This window comes from Leptopilina heterotoma, unplaced genomic scaffold (assembly GCF_015476425.1).
Source record: "Leptopilina heterotoma isolate Lh14 unplaced genomic scaffold, ASM1547642v1 Lhet_313, whole genome shotgun sequence".
NCBI lineage: Eukaryota > Metazoa > Arthropoda > Insecta > Hymenoptera > Figitidae > Leptopilina > Leptopilina heterotoma.
Genome location: NW_025111014.1, coordinates 27581 through 51124, shown reverse-complemented (window position 1 = coordinate 51124; position 23544 = coordinate 27581). Strand labels below are relative to the sequence as shown.

At 26.2% G+C, this 23544-nt stretch overlaps 4 protein-coding genes and 2 non-coding genes across 7 annotated transcripts; 4 read left to right on the top strand and 2 right to left on the bottom strand.

The window, feature by feature from the left end:
• The first annotated feature begins 56 nt into the window (after positions 1-56).
• Positions 57-11280, top strand: LOC122504743 (glutamate dehydrogenase, mitochondrial). Its single transcript, XM_043615963.1, has 8 exons — positions 57-686; positions 6976-7176; positions 7760-7993; positions 8908-9065; positions 9200-9355; positions 9683-9893; positions 10076-10230; positions 10485-11280. The coding sequence occupies exons 1-8, from the start codon at positions 248-250 to the stop codon at positions 10599-10601; spliced, it is 1671 nt and encodes a 556-aa protein (XP_043471898.1). The 5' UTR covers positions 57-247; the 3' UTR covers positions 10602-11280.
• Positions 11281-11328: 48 nt separating this feature from the next.
• Positions 11329-14873, top strand: LOC122504744 (glutamate dehydrogenase, mitochondrial-like). Of its 2 annotated transcripts, none has more exons than XM_043615965.1 (8): positions 11329-11991; positions 12262-12566; positions 12945-13132; positions 13353-13469; positions 13557-13718; positions 13946-14150; positions 14263-14412; positions 14659-14822. In XM_043615965.1, exons 1-8 carry the CDS (start codon positions 11606-11608, stop codon positions 14676-14678), a joined length of 1533 nt encoding a protein of 510 aa, XP_043471900.1. In that variant the 5' UTR covers positions 11329-11605; the 3' UTR covers positions 14679-14822. The 2 variants fall into 2 exon arrangements, with proteins under 2 accessions (XP_043471900.1, XP_043471899.1); XM_043615964.1 differs by having other exon boundaries at positions 11408-11991; positions 14263-14405; positions 14659-14873.
• Positions 14874-17024: 2151 nt separating this feature from the next.
• Trnap-cgg lies at positions 17025-17096 on the top strand. The gene has a single exon. It is a non-coding gene; the product is annotated as a tRNA-Pro (tRNA).
• A 65-nt stretch (positions 17097-17161) lies between these two features.
• Positions 17162-18900, top strand: LOC122504741 (signal recognition particle 19 kDa protein). Its single transcript, XM_043615961.1, has 2 exons — positions 17162-17352; positions 18114-18900. Exons 1-2 carry the CDS (start codon positions 17300-17302, stop codon positions 18502-18504), a joined length of 444 nt encoding a protein of 147 aa, XP_043471896.1. The 5' UTR covers positions 17162-17299; the 3' UTR covers positions 18505-18900.
• A 1242-nt stretch (positions 18901-20142) lies between these two features.
• On the bottom strand, positions 20143-22560 carry LOC122504740. Its single transcript, XM_043615960.1, has 4 exons — positions 22425-22560; positions 22119-22247; positions 21568-21986; positions 20143-21234 (listed from the first exon to the last, which is right to left on the bottom strand). Exons 1-4 carry the CDS (start codon positions 22480-22482, stop codon positions 20566-20568), a joined length of 1275 nt encoding a protein of 424 aa, XP_043471895.1. The 5' UTR covers positions 22483-22560; the 3' UTR covers positions 20143-20565.
• A 647-nt stretch (positions 22561-23207) lies between these two features.
• Trnah-gug lies at positions 23208-23279 on the bottom strand. The gene has a single exon. It is a non-coding gene; the product is annotated as a tRNA-His (tRNA).
• Between the last annotated feature and the right edge of the window lie 265 nt (positions 23280-23544).

Here is a 23544-nt window from a genome sequence, read left to right as displayed (position 1 = left end):
TCCATGGAACGCAGAGGTTATGTTTACCGACTTTTAAGAAGTTTATCTCCGCGGGTCTCTTTTAACACATCAGCACTTTGCTTATTGTTTGCTGCCCGGACAGGGTGTATAATTTGTGTGTCTCTCTTCGGTGTTCTTCGACAGAAAAGTCGTCCGAGGAGACCGTTGGAGAAAGGAGAATTAAAAATTTTTCTCGATTTTCAATAATAATTTGATCCCGAGCAATCCTATTGTTTTCATTGAAAAAATGTTTCATTTGAATAAAATAGCAAGATCTAGAGCTGCTTTAAAGCAAGTTCCTGGATCGGATGTCATTCAAAGTGCCTTAGCACGCGCAATACCGGCGGCTGGAAGTATTCAGTGTCGAGGTTATGCCGATCATCAGATTCCTGAACGTTTAAAGGAAGTTCCAAATGCAGAAAATCCAAAATTCTTCGATATGGTGGAATATTTCTTTCATCGGGGCTGTCAAATTGTCGAGGACAAGCTCGTCGAGGATGTTGGTAAAGCATCGAGAATTACGCTTGAGGAGAGAAAGAAAAAAGTCAAGGGTATCCTGATGATGATGGAGCCTTGTGATCATATTTTGGAAACAACATTTCCATTGAGACGTGACTCTGGTGATTATGAAATGATTACTGGCTATAGAGCTCAACATTCAACTCATCGAACACCTTGCAAGGGAGGTCAGTATTTTTTCTGTTTTTATACTTTTTTTTTTATTTGCATAGCTGGAATTTTCAACCACATTCTTCGAGGGGGAAAAAACAATGTCAAGTCACATTGTTCGAATACTGAACGTGAAAAAAAAAGAATTTTTTTCTTTTCAAGAAATCAAAAGACAGTAGTACATTTTTCTCGAATTGTCTTTTCAAATATTTGTCTATAAAGTAGTTTTAATGGATTTTTCAATTTCTGTCAATATTTACTTTTGTTGATTATTTTTATTATTGAAATATAGGAAATAAACTAGGTTGTCCTTCGAAAATTGGGGTTAAACTAATTTCTTTCAGTTTAAGAAGCCCCTGATACACTTTAACATAATACATCTAAATCAATCACGTAAAGTGTTTTTTTCTTTTTAAATCTATCGATGAAAACCTACAAACCACAATTTGTATAACTTTATCAGTTTTTAAAATATTCAGAGAGTAAAACCTAAAACGTTTCAAAAATTGAAAAGTTAAAAGAAATATTCAAGAACGAAAAAAAAGAGAACATTTTAAAAATAGAATGGAATTTAAAAAAAGAAGTTTAGACTAAACGTTTGTTAAAGCAAGTTTCTAAAATATTCTTAATTATAGAAATTCATTGGAATTATAAATTCATTGACTAAAATGATCTCATGAGTCTCGGGTTTCCTTGATTAAAGCGATTATACGAACTCATCTTGTGTTTCAATGACGTTATGAAAACGACACGTAACACTCTCACTAAAGTTATAATTGCAAATTTTAATTATAAACTATTGTTTCTATAGAATTTTAGTTTTATTCGAATTCAATTCAAATTTAAATGAAAAATTCAATTAAATAGTAGAAATTTGCATTTTTTTTTTTCGTAAAAGCGAAACATTTTTTTATTGTACTTTTTTTCTAACAGTGTTTCTAAAAATAATCCTTATAACTTTGTTAACATGGAGAAGAAAATCGCACCTTATTTAAAAAAAAAACAACTGTGTTATTTCTAGTTTGTTTATTCAGAACGTTTTACACTTTACTTGACTGATAAACAGCCACTTTTGGTGACGTAAATCTAGAAAACTTGTCAATTTAGCATTATTATGAATACAAATATTCAAGTTTTATTTTCACAATATTTCCCGCAAAGTTGAGGTAAATAAAAAAATTTTAAATATAAAAGAATTATATAAGTTTAAATAGTTCTATATTCTCTGAAAATATTTTCCTATTTTTCTAGTAAATTCGATTCTATTTTTATTGTATTTTTTAATTTTTTTTACCGTAACAATTATATTTTTATTTATTGTACTTTTATTTTTTATATTTTTATTTATTGTATTTTTATTAATTATATTTTTACAATTTATTTCTACATTTTTTCTGTTTTTATAAATAAATTCATTTTCTGTATCTTTATGATTTTTTACATAATCAATGATTATTATAAGAGCACGTGAATATGAATAGACACACGTGTGTTCTACTTTGAATTTGCAGATATAAAGACTGTAATTTCTTTACAAGGGAGTTAAGAAGTAAAATTATGTTATCAGAGGTCATAACAAAGATGAATTAACAAGGCAGCAGCGATAGTGTTTCTTTGTGTCTCGCCATCAATAATTAGGAATTTTTTTGACCTTTATTTATCGCCAAGTTTTAGTAATTAGTAAGTGCCTATAATTACTCATTGTGTAACATTTTCTCTCAATTTTTTATTATCAACATTTTTAACTTGCGGATTTTTAAATTCTTTTTCAATTATTTCGGGTTTTTTAATTCTGTATTGAATTAATTCAATTCATTCAAATCATTCAATTCATTCCAATTCATTCAATTTGAATCCGAAGAATTCTTTGGAAAAAAAATTTTCCTTTTTCTACCTGTAAAGAAATGTGAAAAAATTATTTAAGGAAAAAAGTAAATTGAAATTTATTTATTGAAATTGAAAACTCATTTTATTTTTTTTTGTTTAGCTTAGGTGAATTTTCGTCGGTTAGATTCCAATAGAGGAGATGAGAAAAGGCACATGGAACAGATTATCCTGTGAAAACGTGTCCACTTTCTCCCTAAAAATATAATGAAGTTGCTGGATTCTTTTGTACTTTCTGAACGGCCATCATTCTTTGAAAAATTTTTATTATTCCTCCAAGATTGTGAGAGAGAAAGAGCCGGGAAAAAATCTTACAGATTCGAAATAAATTTTTCGTTTCTAGAAAAAGAAACTAATTTTCAGATACAAAAAAAACCCACAAAATTACAGTGAGAATAAAAAGAAAATTATGTCAGAAAATTGTATAGAATGGGAAAAAATATTAGTAAAAATATATATTACTCGAAATTAAATAATCCAGGAGTTTTTCAACTATTTTGAACGTTCAATTGAACGAAATAATTTTCACTGACAATATTTTAAAAAATTACTAATCGCAGTAAGAATTAGAAAAATTTAATATTTAGAAACTATAATTTATTATTTTGCCACTTGTCGCAATATTTTTGAAATAAATTTGAATTTAAAAAATAAAGAAAATAAATTTCATTACTTTGAACGTTTAGAATTTTAGGAACATTAAAAGTAATATCTATATTTGATTTTTTCTATTGTAAAAATTAAATAATATAAAAAATTCCATCAAAATTATAGGACAGAAAAAGTAAATAATATTAAAAAAAATTATAGTTCTAAAGTTCTGAACAAAATTTATTTGTTTCTTCCTGAAATTAAAATTTTATTACAATAATTTTGCGACATGTGTCAAAAAAAAATTAATTCCAAAGTTTCTAAACGTTACAATTAAATTTTTAATTTTTACTGCAATCGGTAATTTACAAAACATTTTTAATAGAAAATATTTCGTTTCTTTAAAAGCTCAAAACTTGTAAATTATAAAAAATTAGAGTAATTAATTTTTTCTGTTCTAAAAATTAAATAATGCAAAAAATTATAGAATAGAAAAAGTAAATAATAAAAAAATGAGAATATTTATTTTTGTCTATCGTAAAAGTTGAATACTTAAAAAATATTGTATGAAAAATTTAATTAAACGTAATAATAGTATTTTTTTATTTAAAAAACATTTTCAAAATGAAATAATATAAAAAATTATGTCCGAAAAAGTAAAAAAGAATATTTTTTTTATGGTAGAAGTTAGATATGAAAAAAATATATCATAAATTTATTATTAAAACTAATAGTATTTTAATTTATGTTATTTCAGTTTAATTTTTCTATTGTATAATTTCCGGATATATTTTTTTTAATTTCCACTGTAAATTTGTGGTTTCGCGGTCTAGAAAATGACTTTTTAAATAGTTTTTTATGATCCGTAGAAAATTTTCTCGTCTGTGAGGAATAAGTCATTGAATTTGAAGAGTGCTATTTTCGCAGTGTTCGTGTTATGCAACAAAACGATCGTTTCATTTTTCCTGAATGTAGGTCTACATAGATCGATGACGATGGTGTAACTTCTTTTAGATTCCACTTTCACCCTAGAAATTACAAGTTTAAGGTCATTTTTATAATTTATCGTTCCAATTTTTTCTCTTGTCTTCACTCTTTTTTTTGTTCTCAATTTTTTTGAAACGTAATTTCAAATTCAGTTTTTATTTTGTTTGTAACTATATACAGTAGAACCTCGATTATCCGAGGTAATGTGGGGAAGAGGTACCTCGGATAATCGAAAACTCGGATAACACGGAACCAATGAAAATTTCAAAATTTTAAATTATTTTTCATGTGTTTAAAGTGTTAGAATAATATTAAATGACAAAAATGGACGAAATTTTAAATGCAATGATCACAAATAGTGGTTTTGTAAAATTTATTTTCCAAATTTAGTCGCTCGATCCGTTTTATCCGAGTTATTCCGCATTATCCGAGCATGTTTTGTGCCTCGGATAATCCGGAATCTCGGATAATCGAGGCTCGGATAACCGAGGTTCTACTGTACATAAATTATAAATCTAAAATAAAATTCTTATTTATTTATGTAATTTGTAAAAGTATTTTTTTTTTTATTTTCATTTATAAATTTGAATAATTGAAAAAAAAATTAATAAAACTTTGTAAAGAGTTAAAAAAGGAAAAATTTGTTACATTTTAAAATGATAATTTATGTTTATCGTTAGATTGTAGCAAATTAAAATTTTTTCCCTCGAAATTAATAATAAAGTGGAGTTGGAACTACAAATAAGATTTGAAATTCAATTTTCCCGAGGAATAATTAGAATGATTTCCATTTGTAATTATGCGCTAAAAATTGTTGTTATTTGTTAACAGTAGTGTGTTTTTTGAAATTCTTGACTATATAGGAGTTTTTTTCTGGTCTTGATAACTTTTTCCTCGATTGTTCTTTCTATATTGTTCTCGTTAATGTGTATCAACACATTACGATACGTATTTTGATGTTTCTAAATTATCAATGTAATGTTTTAAATCTCAAGGCAATGAATGTTAGAACCTTGATGTAATTTGCTTCTTGGAAAGCATATTAGTTCTTCGTTAAAAATAACTTGGAGGCTCGTCTTCGTAAATCGAACAAACCTCGACTCTGCTTTAATCGAGTAAACAAGTACTCAAGAGAGTGAAAGACTTTTGTCACATTTTGTTATCGCAATTGATAAATCTACAAAATTATTTAATCAAAAAAAAAGAAGAGAGAGAGAGAGAGAGAGAGAGACAGACAGAAAATTATTTTTTCCACAATCACGTGGATGTATTGTATCAATTGTGATACATTTCTTTAGGATAGTGACTCACATGACACTTTGCGCTTTGCAGCATTCAAAGATTGTAACTGAGATATTTAATTTTGATAATAATATCAAAAAGAAAAAAAAATGTGGAAGAAATTATTTAGAAAAAAATATATAAATATTAATTTTTAAATAGGTTGATGATTAGGGGGAGGAATTAGAAAAGTCTGTCTTTAATGTTGCCAAACGATCCTAGGATTAGTGAAACCCTCTGCCAATTGATGAGTTAATTACATTCTAATGTAATTAGGGGTTGATGGAATTAAAAGATGGATGATGAGCTCAGAGCACTCAAACTAGATCTTTTTCTATCATCCTTCAGAAAATTGATGACTCATATCTTAATTAGCTCTCAGCGTAATCAACACTTTATAGACAAATAGACTTTCTTTACAAATTGTTTTTCTTTTTGATTCAGATTATATCTTTTTAGTTTCTAAACAAGCCGAATGAATATAAAAGTAGACGCAATTATTTAACAAAAATTTGGAAATCTGAGAATTTTATTTATATTTTTCTTTTTTTGTTTCTTCATTTTATTTATTTATTATGTTTATTTATTTTACTTTTTTTATTCATTTTGTTTATTTTCTTCATTTTTTTTTCTTTATTTGCTTTATTTTCTTTATTTTTCCTAATTTTGTTGATTCATTTTCTTTATTTTGATTATTTATTTTATTCATTTTCTTAATTTTGCTTATTTTGTTACTTTGTTTATTTTCTTTATTTTGTTTATTTGACTCTTTTTTGGACAATTATTTTGCGTTTCTAAATTTTCTCTACGATTCTTTTTTTCCAACATTATCGCAAATTGAGAACAATTTAGTTTCGAAAATACTTTGTAAAATGGGTGAAGGTCCTAAAGTCTACAAGTAATTTTGTATAATTGATTAAATCTTTAATACGCGCAAATGCGAATTACTTAACTTCAGAGACAATTATTTTAGACAAGATTATGATTTATATTTCAGTGAAGAAACAAAATATAAAATAATGAGTATAAAGAAGAAATGAATTAAAAAATTAAAATTAATACAAAAAGTGTTGTAAATTTTCATGGGATCGAAAATACAAAAAATTATTACTAATTTATAAATTGAACAAAAAATTTTTAATTTAATTTATTTTTTAATTTTAAAAATTGTAAAAATTGTAGAAATTGTAGAAATTAGTTTCAAACGTCTATAGAGAATAAAGACAAAAATCGTCATATTAAGTTTGATGAAATTAATTTACACAGAAAAGGAATTTATTTTTCGTTCACGAAATTACAAAAAAATTTTAAAAAATGGAGAATTTATTATATGGATAAAAATAGTAATATGAACCACGTGCTGTGCTTGAAGTGTTTTGCATTCAGCTGTCACTACTTTGGAGCAGTTGTTGACGTCAAAGATCGACAATTTGATCTATGCTCTGAATTTGTTGAGGTGTCTCGTCAGAGACAGAAAATGAATTCCAAGTAATTAGTACTACCAACTAAAATAGTTATTTGAAATAATAGTTTTTTTCTTATTCTTTCCTTGTTTTTTTTCAGGTATACGTTTTTCGATGGACGTCTGTCGAGATGAGGTCAAGGCCTTATCCGCCTTGATGACCTTCAAATGCGCTTGTGTTGATGTGCCATTCGGTGGTGCTAAGGCCGGCATCAAGATCAATCCAAAGAATTATTCTGAACACGAGTTGGAAAAAATTACCAGAAGGTTTACCCTCGAATTGGCCAAGAAGGGATTCATCGGTAATAATTTTTTTACACTCATTCAATGTGTTTAATTCACGCAATTATTCTGGTTTTTTTTTTTTTTTTTTGGGGAAATTATCTTGTTAAAAAAAAAGAAAATTTATCGTCTTGCTTCCGCATTTAAGAATTATGGAAAATAAGTTTTGTAGATTTTTTTATTTGCAAAATAGTAAACCGGTGACGATTTGAGAATTCGATTCTTCAATTTATTTAAATTTTGATATTGTTTCGATTCACTTGAATTTTGAATTAAAATTTTACTTTCTTGAAAAAATATTTTTCTTGTTCAAATAAAGAAAATTTGTTGTTGTTTTTAATTAATAACGGGAAATAAGTTTTGTGGATTTTTTTTTTAATTTGCAAAATAATAATCCGGTGGTGATTTGAAAATTCGATTTTGATATTGTTTCGATTTATTTGAACTTTGATATTGTTTCAATTTACAATTTAGGATATTATTTTGATTTATCTAAATTTTAATATTGTTTAAATTTTAATATCGTTATGTAGATTTTAATTTTGTTATCTAAATTTGAATAATTCTTATCTAAATTTTAATATTGTTTGGATTATTTTTTAGGACCGGGTGTTGATGTTCCTGCGCCTGATATGGGAACTGGCGAACGTGAAATGTCCTGGATTGCAGACACTTATGCCAAGACTATTGGCCATTTAGACATTAATGCTCATGCCTGTGTCACTGGCAAACCCATCAATCAGGGAGGAATTCACGGACGTATTTCTGCAACCGGTCGCGGTGTTTTCCACGGTCTAGAAAACTTTATTAATGAAGCAGATTACATGGGAACAATTGGTACGTTCATCAATTAAAATCTCTTTTCCAACTTTTCAATTTTACACTAATTGTCTCTGTTCATCAATTAAGTATTGATTTTTTTTTATATTTATGTCACTCGATGACAGAGAATTGCCATCTATTTATATTATTTCCAACTGTAAATTTTTTAAATCATGGAATTTTTTTCATAAGTGCAGTAATTTTTGCAATTACGAATTTTTCCACAATTTCTATGTTTGTAAAGTTCTTGAGTTTTAAATGAACGAAATTTATTTATTTCTTCCTTAAATTCAAATTTAGTTCCATAATATTGCGACAAGTGTAAAAATAATAAATTATAGTTTCTAAATATTACATTTTTCTAATTTGTACTGCAAATAGTAATTTTTGAAAATACTTTTAATGAAAATTTTTTAAGAATTTTTTCACAGTTTAAATTTTTATGTTCCTAAAGTTCTGAACTTTCAAATTAACGAAATTTCTTTTTTTCTCAAACTAAAATTTTATTACAATAATTTTGGGTCAAGTATCAAAAAAATTAACTATATTTTTAAATATTAAATCAACGATTTTAATTTTTATTGCAATTCAGTAATTTATGAAAATGAAAATATTTTTAAAGAAAAATAATTTCTTCATTTGCACGTTCAAAATTTGTGGATCATCAGTTTCTTTCAAATTAGTATTTAAGTATAATAATTATTCCTTTTGTTTATTTAACTGCTTTCTGTCGGATTATTCGTCAATTTATTTATTTATTTATTTATTTTACTAAATGATTTTTTACTATTTTCAAAATATCATTAATGAACATTTAAAACTTCAATTTGATAAATATTAGTCCAATTTTTAGAGTATTTTAGTATTACTCTGAATTTTAGTATTATTCTGAAAGTAATAATTTTTTCTTCCCTTTTCGATGATTGCAGGGACGACACCTGGATGGGGTGGTAAAACCTTCATTTTGCAAGGTTTCGGTAACGTTGGTCTGCATTCAATGAGATATTTGCATCGAGCTGGAGCCGTTTGCACTGGTATTATCGAACATGATGGATCTATCTACAATCCAGAAGGCATTGATCCCAAAGTAAGTAAATAAGCGAATAAAATACAATAATAGAATGGAAAATTTTGAACTTTACAATCCCCTCGAGTTGAGACAGACAGTATCCATACAATATTACGTGTTTATTAATAAACTAAATTTTAATTATTGCACAGCATTTGGAGGATTATCGTAACGAGCATGGAACAATTGTCGGATTCCCAGGTGCTAAACCTTATGAAGGGGAAAATCTCATGTATGAACCTTGTGATATTTTTATTCCTGCCGCTGTTGAGAAAGTAATTACAACGGAAAATGCCGGACGAATTCAGGTATTTTCTTCGCTTTTTTGTATGATTATTTTTATTTCTTATCTATTCTAGTTATTTGGTAAATTTTATTTCTATTTGGAAATATTTTTGAAAATATTTTTTTATATAAAAAGAAGAATATATTTTAAATATTTTTTCTATTTTAGTTATTCGTTAAGTTTTATTTCTATTGTTAAATATTTTTTCTATTTTTAAATATTTTTTGTTAATTTTTTTAAAATTAATTGTTTTTAAATCATTTTTTGCAAACTATCATAACAAAATTAATCTCGTTTTAAATTTAAAGGTAAAATTCGTTCTTGTATAACGTGTATTTTTATCTTCTAGGCGAAAATTATTGCCGAGGCTGCAAATGGACCGACGACACCTGCCGCTGATAAGATTTTAATCGACAGAAATATTCTCGTCATACCAGATTTGTACATAAATGCCGGTGGTGTCACAGTTTCATTCTTCGAATGGCTTAAAAATTTAAATCATGTCTCGTACGGACGTCTCACATTTAAATATGAACGAGAATCTAATTATCATCTTCTCGGTGAGATATTTAATTTATTCACTGACATTTTAATCTTTATGTGTTGTTTCTTTTTCTGTTTACATGAATTTTGTTCGTTTGTTTACAATCTTATTTTGTAAAATATGTTATTAATAGTTCAGCAAAATATTTTTATTTTTTTGCTTTAATATTAACAAATTGTTTTTTTTTTTGCATTACAGAATCTGTCCAAGAATCTCTCGAACGTAGATTTGGTCGTGTAGGAGGTCGCATTCCCGTAACTCCGTCGGAGTCTTTCCAAAAGCGTATTTCTGGTGCTTCCGAGAAAGACATTGTTCATTCCGGTTTGGATTACACGATGGAGCGATCAGCAAGGGTAAACAAAATTTATTAACTAATATTTTATCGTCTATCGTTATTTCGTAATTTTACTGGTACCTAAAAACAATTCACTTTTCAAGTATTTTTATTTTTGGAAATAATTTCTACAAGTCAAAAATAATTTTTCTGGTGCCTGAAAACAATATATTTTTCAAGTCAAAAATAATTTTTATTGATTATTTACGTTCGTTTCTGAAAAATAATGAAAAATTCATCTTGTTTATGATAATTTTCTTCCTTTTAATTTAGGCTATAATGAAAACATCAAGGAGATTCGATCTAGGTCTCGATCTCAGGACAGCAGCGTATATAAATTCAATTGAAAAAATTTTCACTACTTATTCCGAAGCAGGTCTTGCTTTCTAGATTAATTAAAATTAAAACTATTTCAAAAAAAGAAATAAGAAAAAAAAAGTGAAAACAAGTGAATCTTTTTACACGTGATGATGTACGATGAAACAATAGGTTCAAATCAAACTAAATGACAACAGTATTGTTGAAAGTCCAGACATTTACAAGAAAAAAAAAAAGAATTCTTTAGCAAATTACATGGACAATTATACATAATATATATTTATAGTGGCGATATTCGCTCTATATCACGCAAAATAGTACATAGCCTGACAAATACTTAATCTTTTAAATATCCAACGCATCCCCAGAGCCAGTTTATTTTTATTTACAAAAAATATATTTTTTTTTCGTTTGTTAAGCTTTAAAATAAGATTAATTCAGCGCCGTTTTCCTTGAATAATTGTTGTGTGATTTTGTGACGGAGATGAGGCAGTGCATTTTTATATTTCAATTTTTATTCTTGACACATAATTTTAAGATTATCTGTAATTGTTGACCTAATGTTTGTACATTTTTTTAATTGACTGGTGACAACGGTGCTGCCTAATAATTGTAACCATCCATATTTCCAAATATTTATGAAAGTAACTTATTTCTACGAATTTACAGAAACAGTGTATTATATACGGTAAATGAAATTGTTATACAACAAAAGTTTATGTTAATAAATATTGATAACATTACCACGTTACAAGATGGTTTTTATATTAGCGAATCTTTTTTTTTTCGTTAAAATTTAGTTGACTTTTCGTTAATTTTTCGTGATTTTTCGCTAACGAAAAGTTAACATGAGTTAACAAAAAGCTAAAAAGCTTTTTATTAACTCATGTTAACTTTTCGTTAACTTTTTTAAACTTTTAATTTTGACAAACGACTGTCATTTATTTGGTAAATTTATTATAAACATTCTTATATTTATTTTGAGTTAAATTTGGCTATGTGGAAGCGTAAAACTTTAGTGACTATTGAAGAATAGGGATTATAATTGAAAAAAAAAATGAAATGAGTGAATAAAAATGAGAATTCTCAAAATATGGGAACGAGTAATACTAACAAATTCAGTGATTGTTCGCCGAAGGAATTTCAGCGTTCGTGCGAAGTTATACGGTATTCATAAAATACCGGAACGATTAAAAGACGTCGGTGAATCGAATGATCCAAATTTTTCCCATATGATTGAATATCATTTTCATAAGGCGGTGGAAAAAATGGAAGATTCCTTCTTAAGAGAGCTGGCGAAAAATTCTGATACAACAAACGAAGAGAGACAAAAGCATTTCAAGGGGATTATCAATATAATGTCCAATTGTCAAACAGTCATTGAACTTAATTTTCCAATTCGAAGGGATAATGGAGAGTATGAGATTATTACTGGATTTCGAGCTCATCACAATTCACACTGGTGAGAAATTTTTTTGGAAATTTTACACAATTTTCGTTTTTTTAATTTATTATTTATTTTATTTTATAGCAATTTTAATTTTAATTAAATTAAATTTTTCATTTGAATTTTATAGCATTTTAGTTTTTTACTTTATTATTTATTTATTGTTTATTTTTAATTTTCATTTTTAGAAGTTTTTTTGGAAATTTTACAGAAGTTTAGTTTTTTTAATTTATTATTCAGTTCAATTATTTTATTTGTTGTAAAGCATTTGTAAATATGTTTCAGGTTGCCGATGAAAGGAGGTATGCGATTTGCAGCGGATGTAACGATAGATGAAGTCAAAGCTTTGGCATCGTTAATGACGTTCAAATGCGCGTGTAACAATATTCCGTTCGGAGGGGCGAAAGCTGGTATTGTAATTGATCCAAAAAAATATTCTAGACAAGAATTGGAAAAAATAACGAGGCGATTTACTTTGGAATTGGCGAAGAAAAATATGATTGGTCCAGCGATTGATGTTCCGGCTCCCGATGTTAATACCGGATCTCGAGAAATGTCCTGGATGGCTGACACCTACGCAAAATTCTTTGGTAAAATTAATTTTAATTTTTAATTAAAAATTTAATTATCGAAACCGAATTTTTAACTCTCTACATTTTTATTATCTATTTTTTATAATCAGAATTTAGAGCCTAAAATTTCTTAATTTAAATTATTTCTTAATTATCTATGGTAAATTATTTAACTATTTTAATTTCAATTTTTATAAATTAGTATATTTGACGGTTTATTTTTATATTTTTATTATATCTATAGATTATAATCTAAATTTAAACTTATGTCAAAAATTTCTTAATTAAATTATCAATAATAATAGAAAGTTATTTAATTATTAGAAATTAAATTTTTATCAATCAATATATATTTGTCGGTTTATTTTACTTATTTTTATTTGCTCCATTTTTCAGAAACAAACAATATAAACGCTCGCGCTGTCTGTACTGGAAAGCCAATCAATCAAGGTGGAGTGCAAGGAAGAACGGAAGCGACAGGTTTCGGTATTTACTTTGCAGTGCTAAATTTTATATCCGAAGAGAAGTGGATGTCTAAAATTGGCCTCAGCACGGGATTTAAGGGCAAAACCTTCATCCTTCAGGTTCTGTTCAATTTTTCCACCTAAAACAAACTTGAAACTAATTTTTCTTCTTTTTATATTCTCATCTCGTTTTCTTTCGAAAAATAAAAAAGTATTTAATTACACATTTTAAAAATGTAAATATAAATAATATAAATAATATAAAATAATATGTAAAATAATATTTAAGGTAAAAAGTGAAATTTGTAAATTAATTTAATTAATTTTCGATTATTTACAGGGTTTTGGAAATGTGGGACAATTTGCAGCTCGCTATTTTGTAAAGGCCGGAGCAATATTAATTGGAGTTATTCTTCGTAATTTATCGCTTTACAATTCAAAAGGCATCGATCCAGAAGTAGATTTGTACAATTTATTTGCAATTGAAAAATAATGATTTTGTTCTTGTTACAATTTTGTTGAGAATGTGTCTAAAATTGTTTAGGCATTAAGTAAACACATGAATGGAAAAAAAAATGCTGAGAATTTCGGTGGTGCGGAAATATACAAGAAGGGCAATTTGATGTATGAGAAATGTGATATTTTTGTTCCGGCTGCTGCTGAGAAATTGGTCAAGAAAAAAGACGCTGAACACATTCAAGCTAAAGTAAAATCTATAATATTTAAATAATTTTCGAATTTTAATATAAAGTGGTGAAAATTTATAAATTAAATTGACCAGATGTAAGCAATTTTGTAAATAATTTGTAAATAGTCACTTTTTGTAATTTTTTTGCATTTGTTTCATATTTTCTTAAATTTAAATTTAAAATTTATTTAAATAAAATTTATAATAAAATTTAAATAAAACAGAAATTTACTTTTCATTTTAAGATTATCGCTGAGGGAGCAAATGGACCTTGCACACCGGCTGCAGATAAAGTTTTTCAAGAGAGGAATATTTTAGTCATTCCAGACTTATATATGAGTGCAGGAGGTGTCACAGTATCATATTTCGAATGGTTGAAAAATATAAGTCACGTTTCATTTGGAAGACTTCATTTCAAGTATGAACGGGAATCAAGTTTCTATATTCTAGGTGAGGATTATTTTATTTAAAAATTATAAAAATTATTTTGCAGAATATTGATTTAATTAAACAAATTCCAATTGGAATGAGAATTTAATTTTGTTTTTTTCTTTTAATTTAGATTCAATTGAGAAATCATTGAGGGAGAAATTAGGAGATATAAAAATTAAGCCAACTGAAGGACTGGAGAAAAGAATAATTGGAGCCACTGAAAAAGATATTGTTTATAGTGGTTTGGATCATTCAATGGAACTTACTGCATATGTAATTAGTAAATATTTGTAAACTATAATTTTTATTCATTTATTTGTAATAACTAGTTTTTGTAAACTTGTTTGAACATTTTTTTTTATTTTTGTTTTACTTCATTTTATTTTGTTTTTCTTTATATTTTTTGTTTTGTTTTACTTAACTGTATTTTATTTTTATTTACTTATTTTCATTTCTTTTATTTTAAGTTTGTTTAAATTAATTTTAAATAAAAATTTTTGAAATTAATAATCTTTTTCTCTTTTAGTGTATCATGAAACAGGCTGAAGATCTTAATTTGTGCTTGGATATTAGACAAGCTGCATATTGTTATGCAATTTCAAAAATTTTTAAAACCTATGAAACAGATGGACTTACTTTTGAAATGTAAATGTTTTAAATTAACGAATATGCGGCACTTTAATGTAAAACAGTAAACAAAATGATTATTAAAGTTTACTGAAATTAAGATTCTTTAATAAACCAAATAATATTCAATGAAAATTTATATTTTTTGTATTTATAAACTATTCTTTAAATGTGATTCATTGCAAAAAAATAAAAATTAAATGGAATTTAATTATTTATTATTATTATTATTATTCTATTATATAACTTTATATTATAATTACAATTATATAATATTAATTTTAACAATTAATTTAGGAGTAAATATTAATTAAATAATATGTTTAATTTGATTTTTTGAATTATATTTAAAAATTAATAATTATTATTTAAAAATATAGTTAACTTGTATAATTATATATAGTATTTTTTTTATTATTATTATTATTATTTAGTCTATTATTTATTATCTTTATTTGTTTATTAATTTATTTTTTTTATTAACTCTTATTTGAATAAAATACCTTTTATTTTCGAATTTGTAAATGTAAATTTCAAATTTGGCGCCATTAAGCCATTACTACTGTAGTCAATATCAAGTTTCAATTGACATTTATTACAAATTTATTATAAAGCTTTCAATAGTATACAATTCTAAACAATCCAAAAGTGCTGTTTTAATTAAAAAATTGCAATTATTATTAACGGAAACTTAAAAAATTGTGACAATTCTGACAAATTTGTAACAAGCAAGTTAACACCATTGACGCACGTAGTCATTTCCGCCCAGGACAGTGATGGCGTCTGGATCGTAGTTCTTTGTCGTCCAACTTTTTATCATATTTTTATTAGTTTATCTAATTAATCCAGTGCTAATAATAGTAAAATCGTGTTTTTTACATTCAGATATATAATATAAAGTATTATTTTCAATATTGATCGTAAATTAAATCGATAAAGTCATAATCAAAATTGGCGTCGCGTGTCGTTTGCTTCCCCCATGGTACGCAATCGTAAAAATTGATTAAAAACTACATTTAATTTTCCAATTCTGAAACCTTTAGTCATATTTTCTAGTGAATTTTACTAAATTTGTTTATTTGGATCGTTAATTACGGTATTTTCATAATAAATTGTTAGATTTGTATGTTAAATGAAAGTTAACAATTGCGCGGGAATTGCTTTTCTTGAAAGTCGATTCTGATTGGTCACGTGATCAAACTCAGTGAGGGTTAGGTCTCAGCAAGTAGTTTACTTCTTGTCGGTCCACTTTTTAACATTTTTTCATTAGTTTATGTAATTAATCCAGTTTTAATACTTGTTTCATCGTATTCCCTATATTCGAATCTATAATATACAGTATTATTTTTGATATTGACCCCAAATTAGATGGAAAATCTTTTGATCAAAATTTTCGTGACATCGATTGCTTTTCCCCACGAGGTAAAATTGTGAAAATTGATAAAAATTGATATTTTGTTTCATAATTCCAGTATTTTTAATCATATTTTCTCAGTAATTTTACGTTTCTTTTTATTTTTTAACATTAATTTTCATTTTTGCATCGCGAATTGTTAGGTTATGTGATAGAAAAAGATTCAGCATATTCGCGGGCATTACTTCTCTTTAAAGTAGAATCAGATTGATCACGTGATCAAACTCAGAAGATGTTAGGTTTTTACAGCTTGAAAATGCCGATCGTGTTTTTATTATTGTAAATTAAATTGATATTAAGATAGAAAGTTGGATTGATTTTTGATGAAAAGTACAAGTATAAAAGTGACGAAAAAAAGAGGTTATGTGAGTGTTGAAAGTGAAGTGCAAAATAGTGTTCAAGAAGGAATATTTTCGCCATTCTGACGATTGTTTACATTTGGAGGTTGGAATTCCCTGCAAGTTGGCGATAAAGTCAGAAAAAAAGAAAGGAAAGTCGGCAACTTAAGTCTACATTCTGGTGAGTAAATTTTGTTTTTTCTTGTCGATTTTCTTGATTACTTTATACACATTGGTATTATTTTGCAAATATATTTATTGAAAAAGGTGTGAATTTTGCATAATTGTGATAAGTGCTATCATACTCAATTGGTACTTTCCCATGTATACTTTATTAGGATTGGTCCGATTTATATTTCAATTTAACGCTAGAAAAATAACAATTGGAGTAATTTTCCAATTGTTAAAAGTGATGTTAGTCGAATTTCAAGAAAATAAATTATATACATTGTTGATATAGGCGTTTTTCGAAAATTCTGCTTTTCTGGGTCTGTTTCGAAAACTTTTTCAACCGGCTCGTTGGTCTAGGGGTATGATTCTCGCTTCGGGTGCGAGAGGTCCCGGGTTCAAATCCCGGACGAGCCCAATTCTTAAATTTTTTACTGTCGTAAACAATTTTCCTTATGATTAATTTGTATTATTTATTAAATTTGTATTTCAAAACACTCTCGGAAAGTTTTTTATCTTTTGATATTTGTGTCTCAAAATTTTTTACTGCGAGTGAGAAATTGATTTTTTTTATTCATTCAATTCATTCCTTTGAGAAGTTGTAAACAAGAGAGTTGATCATGGCTGTTTCTCTAGGATGGGATTCGTCAAAAACTCATAGTAGTAAAGAAAGGTGAATAAAATTACAATAGTTAGTAGTATTACTGTTTTCTGAGGGTTCGCAAATATTAATATTGTGACAAAGTTGATTATTTTTCTCGTATTGATCGAAATATTGTACGTTCTTGTTCGTACCTAACCTCAAAAGAATGTCAATTCAAACAAATGAAAAAGAAAACACTAAAATATAATAATTTATTAAATGTATTAATTAATTTATTAAATTATTTTAATTGTTTCCTTTAAATTTTATCATTTTTGTTATATTTCTGTTTTGAAAAAGTACGGTATTCATAAAAGTCTTGTGACAATTTTTCTGTTGACATGAAAGTTTATTTTCTTTTTGTTTTAGTGGTTAAACAAACGAAAAAGTGAAAAAAAGTGATTCGAAATTTACTTTTTATTGTTATTATTGTTAATAGGGATTATTTAATCCATAAAAAATTTAAAAAACAATTGTTTTATTTCTCTAACTCTTTTAGTAATATAACCTCAAAAAGTATACGTCATCAGTGTTTATCTAATGAATTTTGCAATGGAAAATTTGTTAAATATTTAAATAGTGTAAATAATACAAATAATAGAGTAAATTAATGTTTATTTGCCAGTTTGTTTTTGTAAATTTACTATACTCGTAATATAAATTGCATCACAACAACAGTAACATATGGAACTAGAAATTTAGTGAATAAAGAACGTACAATATTTTGTTTCGAAAAAAGAATTCTTTTAGTAAATTAGGAAATGGAATGCATTATTTTCCTCGTTTTTCAGATGGATATGCATTTATCCTCTATATTTAAATAGTAAAAAAACAAGAGCAGAAGGTAGAAAATTACCAAAGGAAAAATGTGTCGAAAATCCAACTCATCAGGAAATTCGTGACGTTTTATTGGCAGTTGGTTTAAAAGTTGGTGTTGAAAATAAACTTCATCCAAAGGAACGTAGCAAGGAATTATTGTATCGTGGTAGAATTCGAGTACAATTAAAAAATGACGATGGAACACCATTTAATTCTGAATTTCCAACGAGAGATTCGGTTCTATTGTACATTGGCTCATCAATTCCAAAATTAAAAACTCGACAAAATAAACAATCATCCACTGAACAAACATCACAGCCACAAGCAGTTGCTAAGAAGGGAAAAGGAAAGGGGCGTAGGTAATAATTTTTTCAAGGAAATGGTGAAATAAATAGACTTGAAATAAATTTGATAAGAAAAAGGGAATTTCAAGAGTCAATTTCAATTCTTTTTTTAATAGAACTTTAATAATATTGAAAATATCATACTTCTCAATAAGAACATTTTTACGTTTTCATCGTTCATCTTATTTTCGACATTTTAAATGTATTATATAATTATATTTTGTAATTATAATTCATATAATTATAAATGATTTGTTGAATGAGAATTATTGTATAAAAGTTCATGAATCGAAAGGGGTAAATAGTTTTCAGCATTGTTTGATGATTTATAATGAAACAGTTTTTACTTTAATAATTGTTATTACATTCATATACCTATGTGTATAAAGTAATCAATAAATAATCTATATACATATTTACTGTTTTTTTTCGAAATAATAATGAAGATTATTGAATTATAATTTTGGAAATTTATTCAGATCTTATAATTTAAAAGATATTTTCTTCAATTTGGATGAATTTGGATTTCAATGTTTTTTGAACAACGAAACTTATGTAACAAAAAACTTGCGTTGCGAAAACACAATTTATATATTTCTTCTTTAAATTAAAATTTTATTTTAATTTAAAAAATTAATTAATTATTAAAATTTTACTAATTAAAATTTATCAAATATTGAAGAAATAAATTATAAAGTTTCTAAATTTGTAATTTTGTTATACTGGGTAAAATTTTCGTTCATTTGAAGGTTTAGAACTTGTGGATCATCTTTTAATGATGTTTTATGAATTATTATTACTATAAATTATTTCGATTTACATTTTAAATTATTACAAAGTACAATTTATATTGAAAAATTATTTTTTCTATAAATTATTAAGTATATATCGAAATTTAATTCTAAGTCGTCGGTGACAATGTTAATAGTTGACGATTAATGGAAAACAAAGTTATTTATACGAAGAACAATACAAATTTTTTTAAAAAAAATTTTCTCTTCTAAATAATAATAAACAATAAATAATAATAATAATAATAATAATAATAATAATAATAAAAATTGCGAAAAATTATAAATATTTGCTTAGAAAAATATTTTTTTTATTATTTTTCATTTATTTTTTAAATTATTTCATTCGAGTCAAAATGGCTCTAAAGTTTTGACGTTCAAATGGACGATTATTGTTTTGATACTATTTTTAAATTTGGATTTTATTAGAAATTATTTTTTTGTAATTAAAACAAATCAATTAACGAAGTAAATATTTAAGTTATTTATTTTTTTGCATCAATGTAACAATTTTCGAAAATGTTTAAACAGAAAAAATGTATTTTCTTGAACGTTCAAAATTGATGAAGCTGAAAGTCCGCAGTGCTTTTAAAAACAAAAAAGCAAAGAAAGGAATTTTTTTCAAGATAATTTAATTTTCATGTGCATAAATTTTTAAGAAATTGTTACTTAAATGACGATTGTTCAAAAATACTATGGACTTGGGGGAAAAAGGAAAATAAATAAATAAATAAATTTTGGTCACTTGAACGTTCAGAACTTTAGAAGCATTGAAAATTAACTTTCAAAAAATTGTGAAATATGTTTTTCGATACAAATGTTTTCATAAATTACTCACTGAAATAATAATAAAAAAGACATTAAAAATTTTGAAACTATAAATTGTTTTTTAATACGTGACTCGATGTTATTATACAATAAAATTTGAATTCGAAGATAAATTTTTCTAATCTAAATGGTTTTGAATTCTCCGATTCAGTACAATTTTTTTAGATCCTGGAAATTAGCATCGACGCTGAGCGTTAATAAATTTTCCGAAGTCCGAAAGAATAAAATAATTATTTCAAAGTTTTTAAATTAAAAAATTGTCCTTAGCATTTCTTGTTATCTCTAAGTGAATTAAGAAAGAGTAATTAGTGATATTTGCTATCTCTAAAAACTCCAAATAATAGTTTTCGTCGCTGAGCATCGACGCTAACTTTAGGGACAAATTTTCGTTCTATTTATTATTTATTTTTCTCGTGTATTATTTATTTATTTAATTTAAACAAGTTCCTAGGGCCTCCTATTTATCTAAATGTTTCATTAAATCCCGACTGATTTGCGTTTTCAAGTTCATCAAACGTATCAAATTCAATTTTCGATTCATCGCAATGTGGATTTTTTGTGAAAATTGGAAAAGTATTTAATAATGGTGGATGAATGGGTGCGTCATAAATGTATGTTGTTGGATAAAGATCCTTGAGATGTGATCCAAGATGAAATTTAAGAGATTTCAAACCTAAATTCAGTAAAGGTAGTCTCTTTTTAATAATCCTTGGAGCCATCACAGGTGTTTCGATATTAACCTCAGGATAATTAATTTCTGGTGTCATAACATTTTGTCGAGGTAATGCTAAATTAACTATTGGATTTAAATCCGATGGAGATGCTTCCAAATCATTGGTGGACAAACTATGTGGCATAGCAATACTGGTGCAGGAATGTGGTTTTCTGTGGAATAATTTGAAGGGTAGTTTAGGTGCGAACAATCCTATTGGTAGAGTTGGGCTTATTAATGGTCTTTTTGGAAAAAGTGGAGGTAATCCAAACCATATTGGAGGATGAATAAAATTATTTAACGGAATTCCGAAGTGAGGTTTATGCAGGCCGAATAGGGTTCTTTCTTCTGGCATCTGTAATTGTTCCACTGGTTGATTTTGAGGCGCTTGTAAAATTATCGGTTGAGGAACAGCGATCTGTAAAATAAAGTTTGATTTTTGAATTTTTTTTTTAAGAACATTTTTTGTAAATCTTCAACGTCCGAGTTTATTTCACAGTTTAAGGATATCAAATTGAGACAAAAAACGATAAAAATTGTTGCGATGCAACACTGTTGCATCGCAACAATTTTTATCGTTTTTTGTCTCAATTTGATATCCTTAGAAAAATTGCGTTTTTATAGAAAATAATCAACTCGGATCAAAGATTCTTATCAATAATGAGAAAGTACTTCTGAGAAATCAGAAATTATTGAGCACAGTTTAAAATTTTAAACAAGTATTTTTTGTTTAAGAATATTTAAGGTTTACTTCTCTCGGTGCTGGTAGTGGTGGTAATGGTTGAGGATTGTAATATGTTGTTGGCAGTATGGTTTCAATATTTAGATTTGGTTCAATGTAACTCCTTTGTTGAGGAACAGTTGGTTGTGTTATTACTTGTTTTGGACAGTTATTCGAATTTAAAGGTTGTCGTGCACTTCCAACTATTTCATTTTTAGGGGACGGAGAATTTTTCACGTGATGAGTGATTCCGAGTAGTTCAGCAGGGCACCAATTATCTCCCATTGCAGCACCAACAATACTATCTTTTGGTTCACTTGGTGGTGGTTTATTTGATTGCCGTGAATTACAACATTCTCCACATTTTGCTTGTTTGCAAGGTTCTTTTAGAATTACATCTCTATTGGGTCCGTCGTTTTCGAAATATTCTGCTATTCTTTTAATATGCTCTGAAAGTAGGAGAAAAAATTGTTTTTGTAAAATCTTTTTATAAAAACCACAAATCCTTTTATGAAATCAAAACATCTATGTTTTGAAAAGAAAATTACGTTGTTGAAGTTGATAATTTTTAAATTGTTTACCTAATGCTTCTTCGTTTTGTAAATTTATCAAAGAACGAGTAGATCTTCTTCCTTTTTCTTGACTATTCGATATTTTTAAATTCGTATCAATTTTTCCCTCATCTTTTATTAATTTTATGGATTCTGTACCTATAGAATCATACAATAGCAAAAAAAGGAAAGTTAATTTTCTTCGACAATTATTAAAAAAAACACTATTTTTTAAATTTAAATACTTTTTAAAATTTTTTAATTTTAAATAAATGTCAAGAAAGTTGTAGAAATAAAAACTAAATTAAACATTTTTATTGAAATAAAAAAGTTTACCTCGATACAAAAAACACATCACTGACACAAAAATTAAAAATCGCACATACATTTTCATTTTTGATAATCCAATTTTTGAAGCTTGTGCACTCAATCTCTCACTGACAATAAATAAAAATGATCCATTATTTATACTTTCTGTCAAGAATCTGCTGACATTATTAATGCTTATTTATTTAAGATGTGCTGAAATTTATTAGTTATTCCTTACGTAATTTAACCTGCGAATATAATAATGACTTTTTTTTCTTGAGAGAATAAGTTACTGAGAAAATTGGAAAAAACTTCAACATTTGTTTTTATAAAATACAAATAAGTTTATTTTTAAAAAGTAAAAGAATAAAAAAGAAATTTAAAATTAATATTAAATGTAGATAGGAAATGGTAAATTAAAGAAAATAAATGTAAGTAAATAAGTAAATATAATAATAATAATAATAATAAATAAATAAGTAAAGAAAGTGTTAGTCTCCCATTTTTTCATGGTTTTAATTTATTTTCAATTCTTAAATGAAAGAAATTAATATCATTAAAATATTCGAAATATAATATTTTATAATATTAAACATATTCAGAAAAGAGACTAAAATTAATATTAAAAAATAAAAAAGAAGCCATAAAGTTAATATTAACCAAATAAAATTAAAATAAATAAAAAAACTGGTAAAAATGGCTAGAAATAAAAATTGTAACTAATATTTTGATAAATAAGATTGAAAAAAAAATTAATAAAAACGTTTCCAAATAAAAAAAAATCCTTCACCGTGACAATGCTTGAAGCATTGCCGTGACCAGGATTCGAACCTGGGTTACTACGGCCACAACGTAGGGTCCTAACCACTAGACGATCACGGCTAACGAAGGATATAAAATTTTTTGACAAAAAGTCGATTGCACTGCAATGACTCATTTATATGATCTATATATCTATATATACACTTCACACATAGAAGCAACAATTTATTAATAATTCACACATAGAGGCAATAAACTATTAATAATTTACACATAGAAACAAAAAATTTAATAATTAACGCACAAAAAAACTATTACTAATTTACATGTAGAAAAAATTAACAATTCACATATCGAAAAAATTAACAATTCAAACATGAAAAAT

What these genes read in the sequence shown, in the direction of transcription:
- LOC122504743 (XM_043615963.1), top strand. Translation starts at nt 248, where the DNA reads ATGTTTCATTTGAATAAAATAGCAAGATCTAGAGCTGCTTTAAAGCAA. An exon ending in AGATTACATGGGAACAATTG is followed by an intron (nt 7,994 to 8,907) that starts GTACGTTCATCA and finishes CGATGATTGCAG; the next exon opens with GGACGACACCTGGATGGGGT. An exon ending in ATCTAATTATCATCTTCTCG is followed by an intron (nt 9,894 to 10,075) that starts GTGAGATATTTA and finishes TTTGCATTACAG; the next exon opens with AATCTGTCCAAGAATCTCTC.
- LOC122504744 (XM_043615964.1), top strand. Translation starts at nt 11,606, where the DNA reads ATGAGAATTCTCAAAATATGGGAACGAGTAATACTAACAAATTCAGTG. An exon ending in CAAAAGGCATCGATCCAGAA is followed by an intron (nt 13,470 to 13,556) that starts GTAGATTTGTAC and finishes AAAATTGTTTAG; the next exon opens with GCATTAAGTAAACACATGAA. An exon ending in CTGAACACATTCAAGCTAAA is followed by an intron (nt 13,719 to 13,945) that starts GTAAAATCTATA and finishes TTTCATTTTAAG; the next exon opens with ATTATCGCTGAGGGAGCAAA.
- LOC122504741 (XM_043615961.1), top strand. Translation starts at nt 17,300, where the DNA reads ATGGCTGTTTCTCTAGGATGGGATTCGTCAAAAACTCATAGTAGTAAA. An exon ending in ACTCATAGTAGTAAAGAAAG is followed by an intron (nt 17,353 to 18,113) that starts GTGAATAAAATT and finishes CTCGTTTTTCAG; the next exon opens with ATGGATATGCATTTATCCTC.
- LOC122504740 (XM_043615960.1), bottom strand. Translation starts at nt 22,482, where the DNA reads ATGAAAATGTATGTGCGATTTTTAATTTTTGTGTCAGTGATGTGTTTT. An exon ending in GATGTGTTTTTTGTATCGAG is followed by an intron (nt 22,248 to 22,424) that starts GTAAACTTTTTT and finishes ATGATTCTATAG; the next exon opens with GTACAGAATCCATAAAATTA. An exon ending in CACTACCAGCACCGAGAGAA is followed by an intron (nt 21,235 to 21,567) that starts GTAAACCTTAAA and finishes TTTATTTTACAG; the next exon opens with ATCGCTGTTCCTCAACCGAT.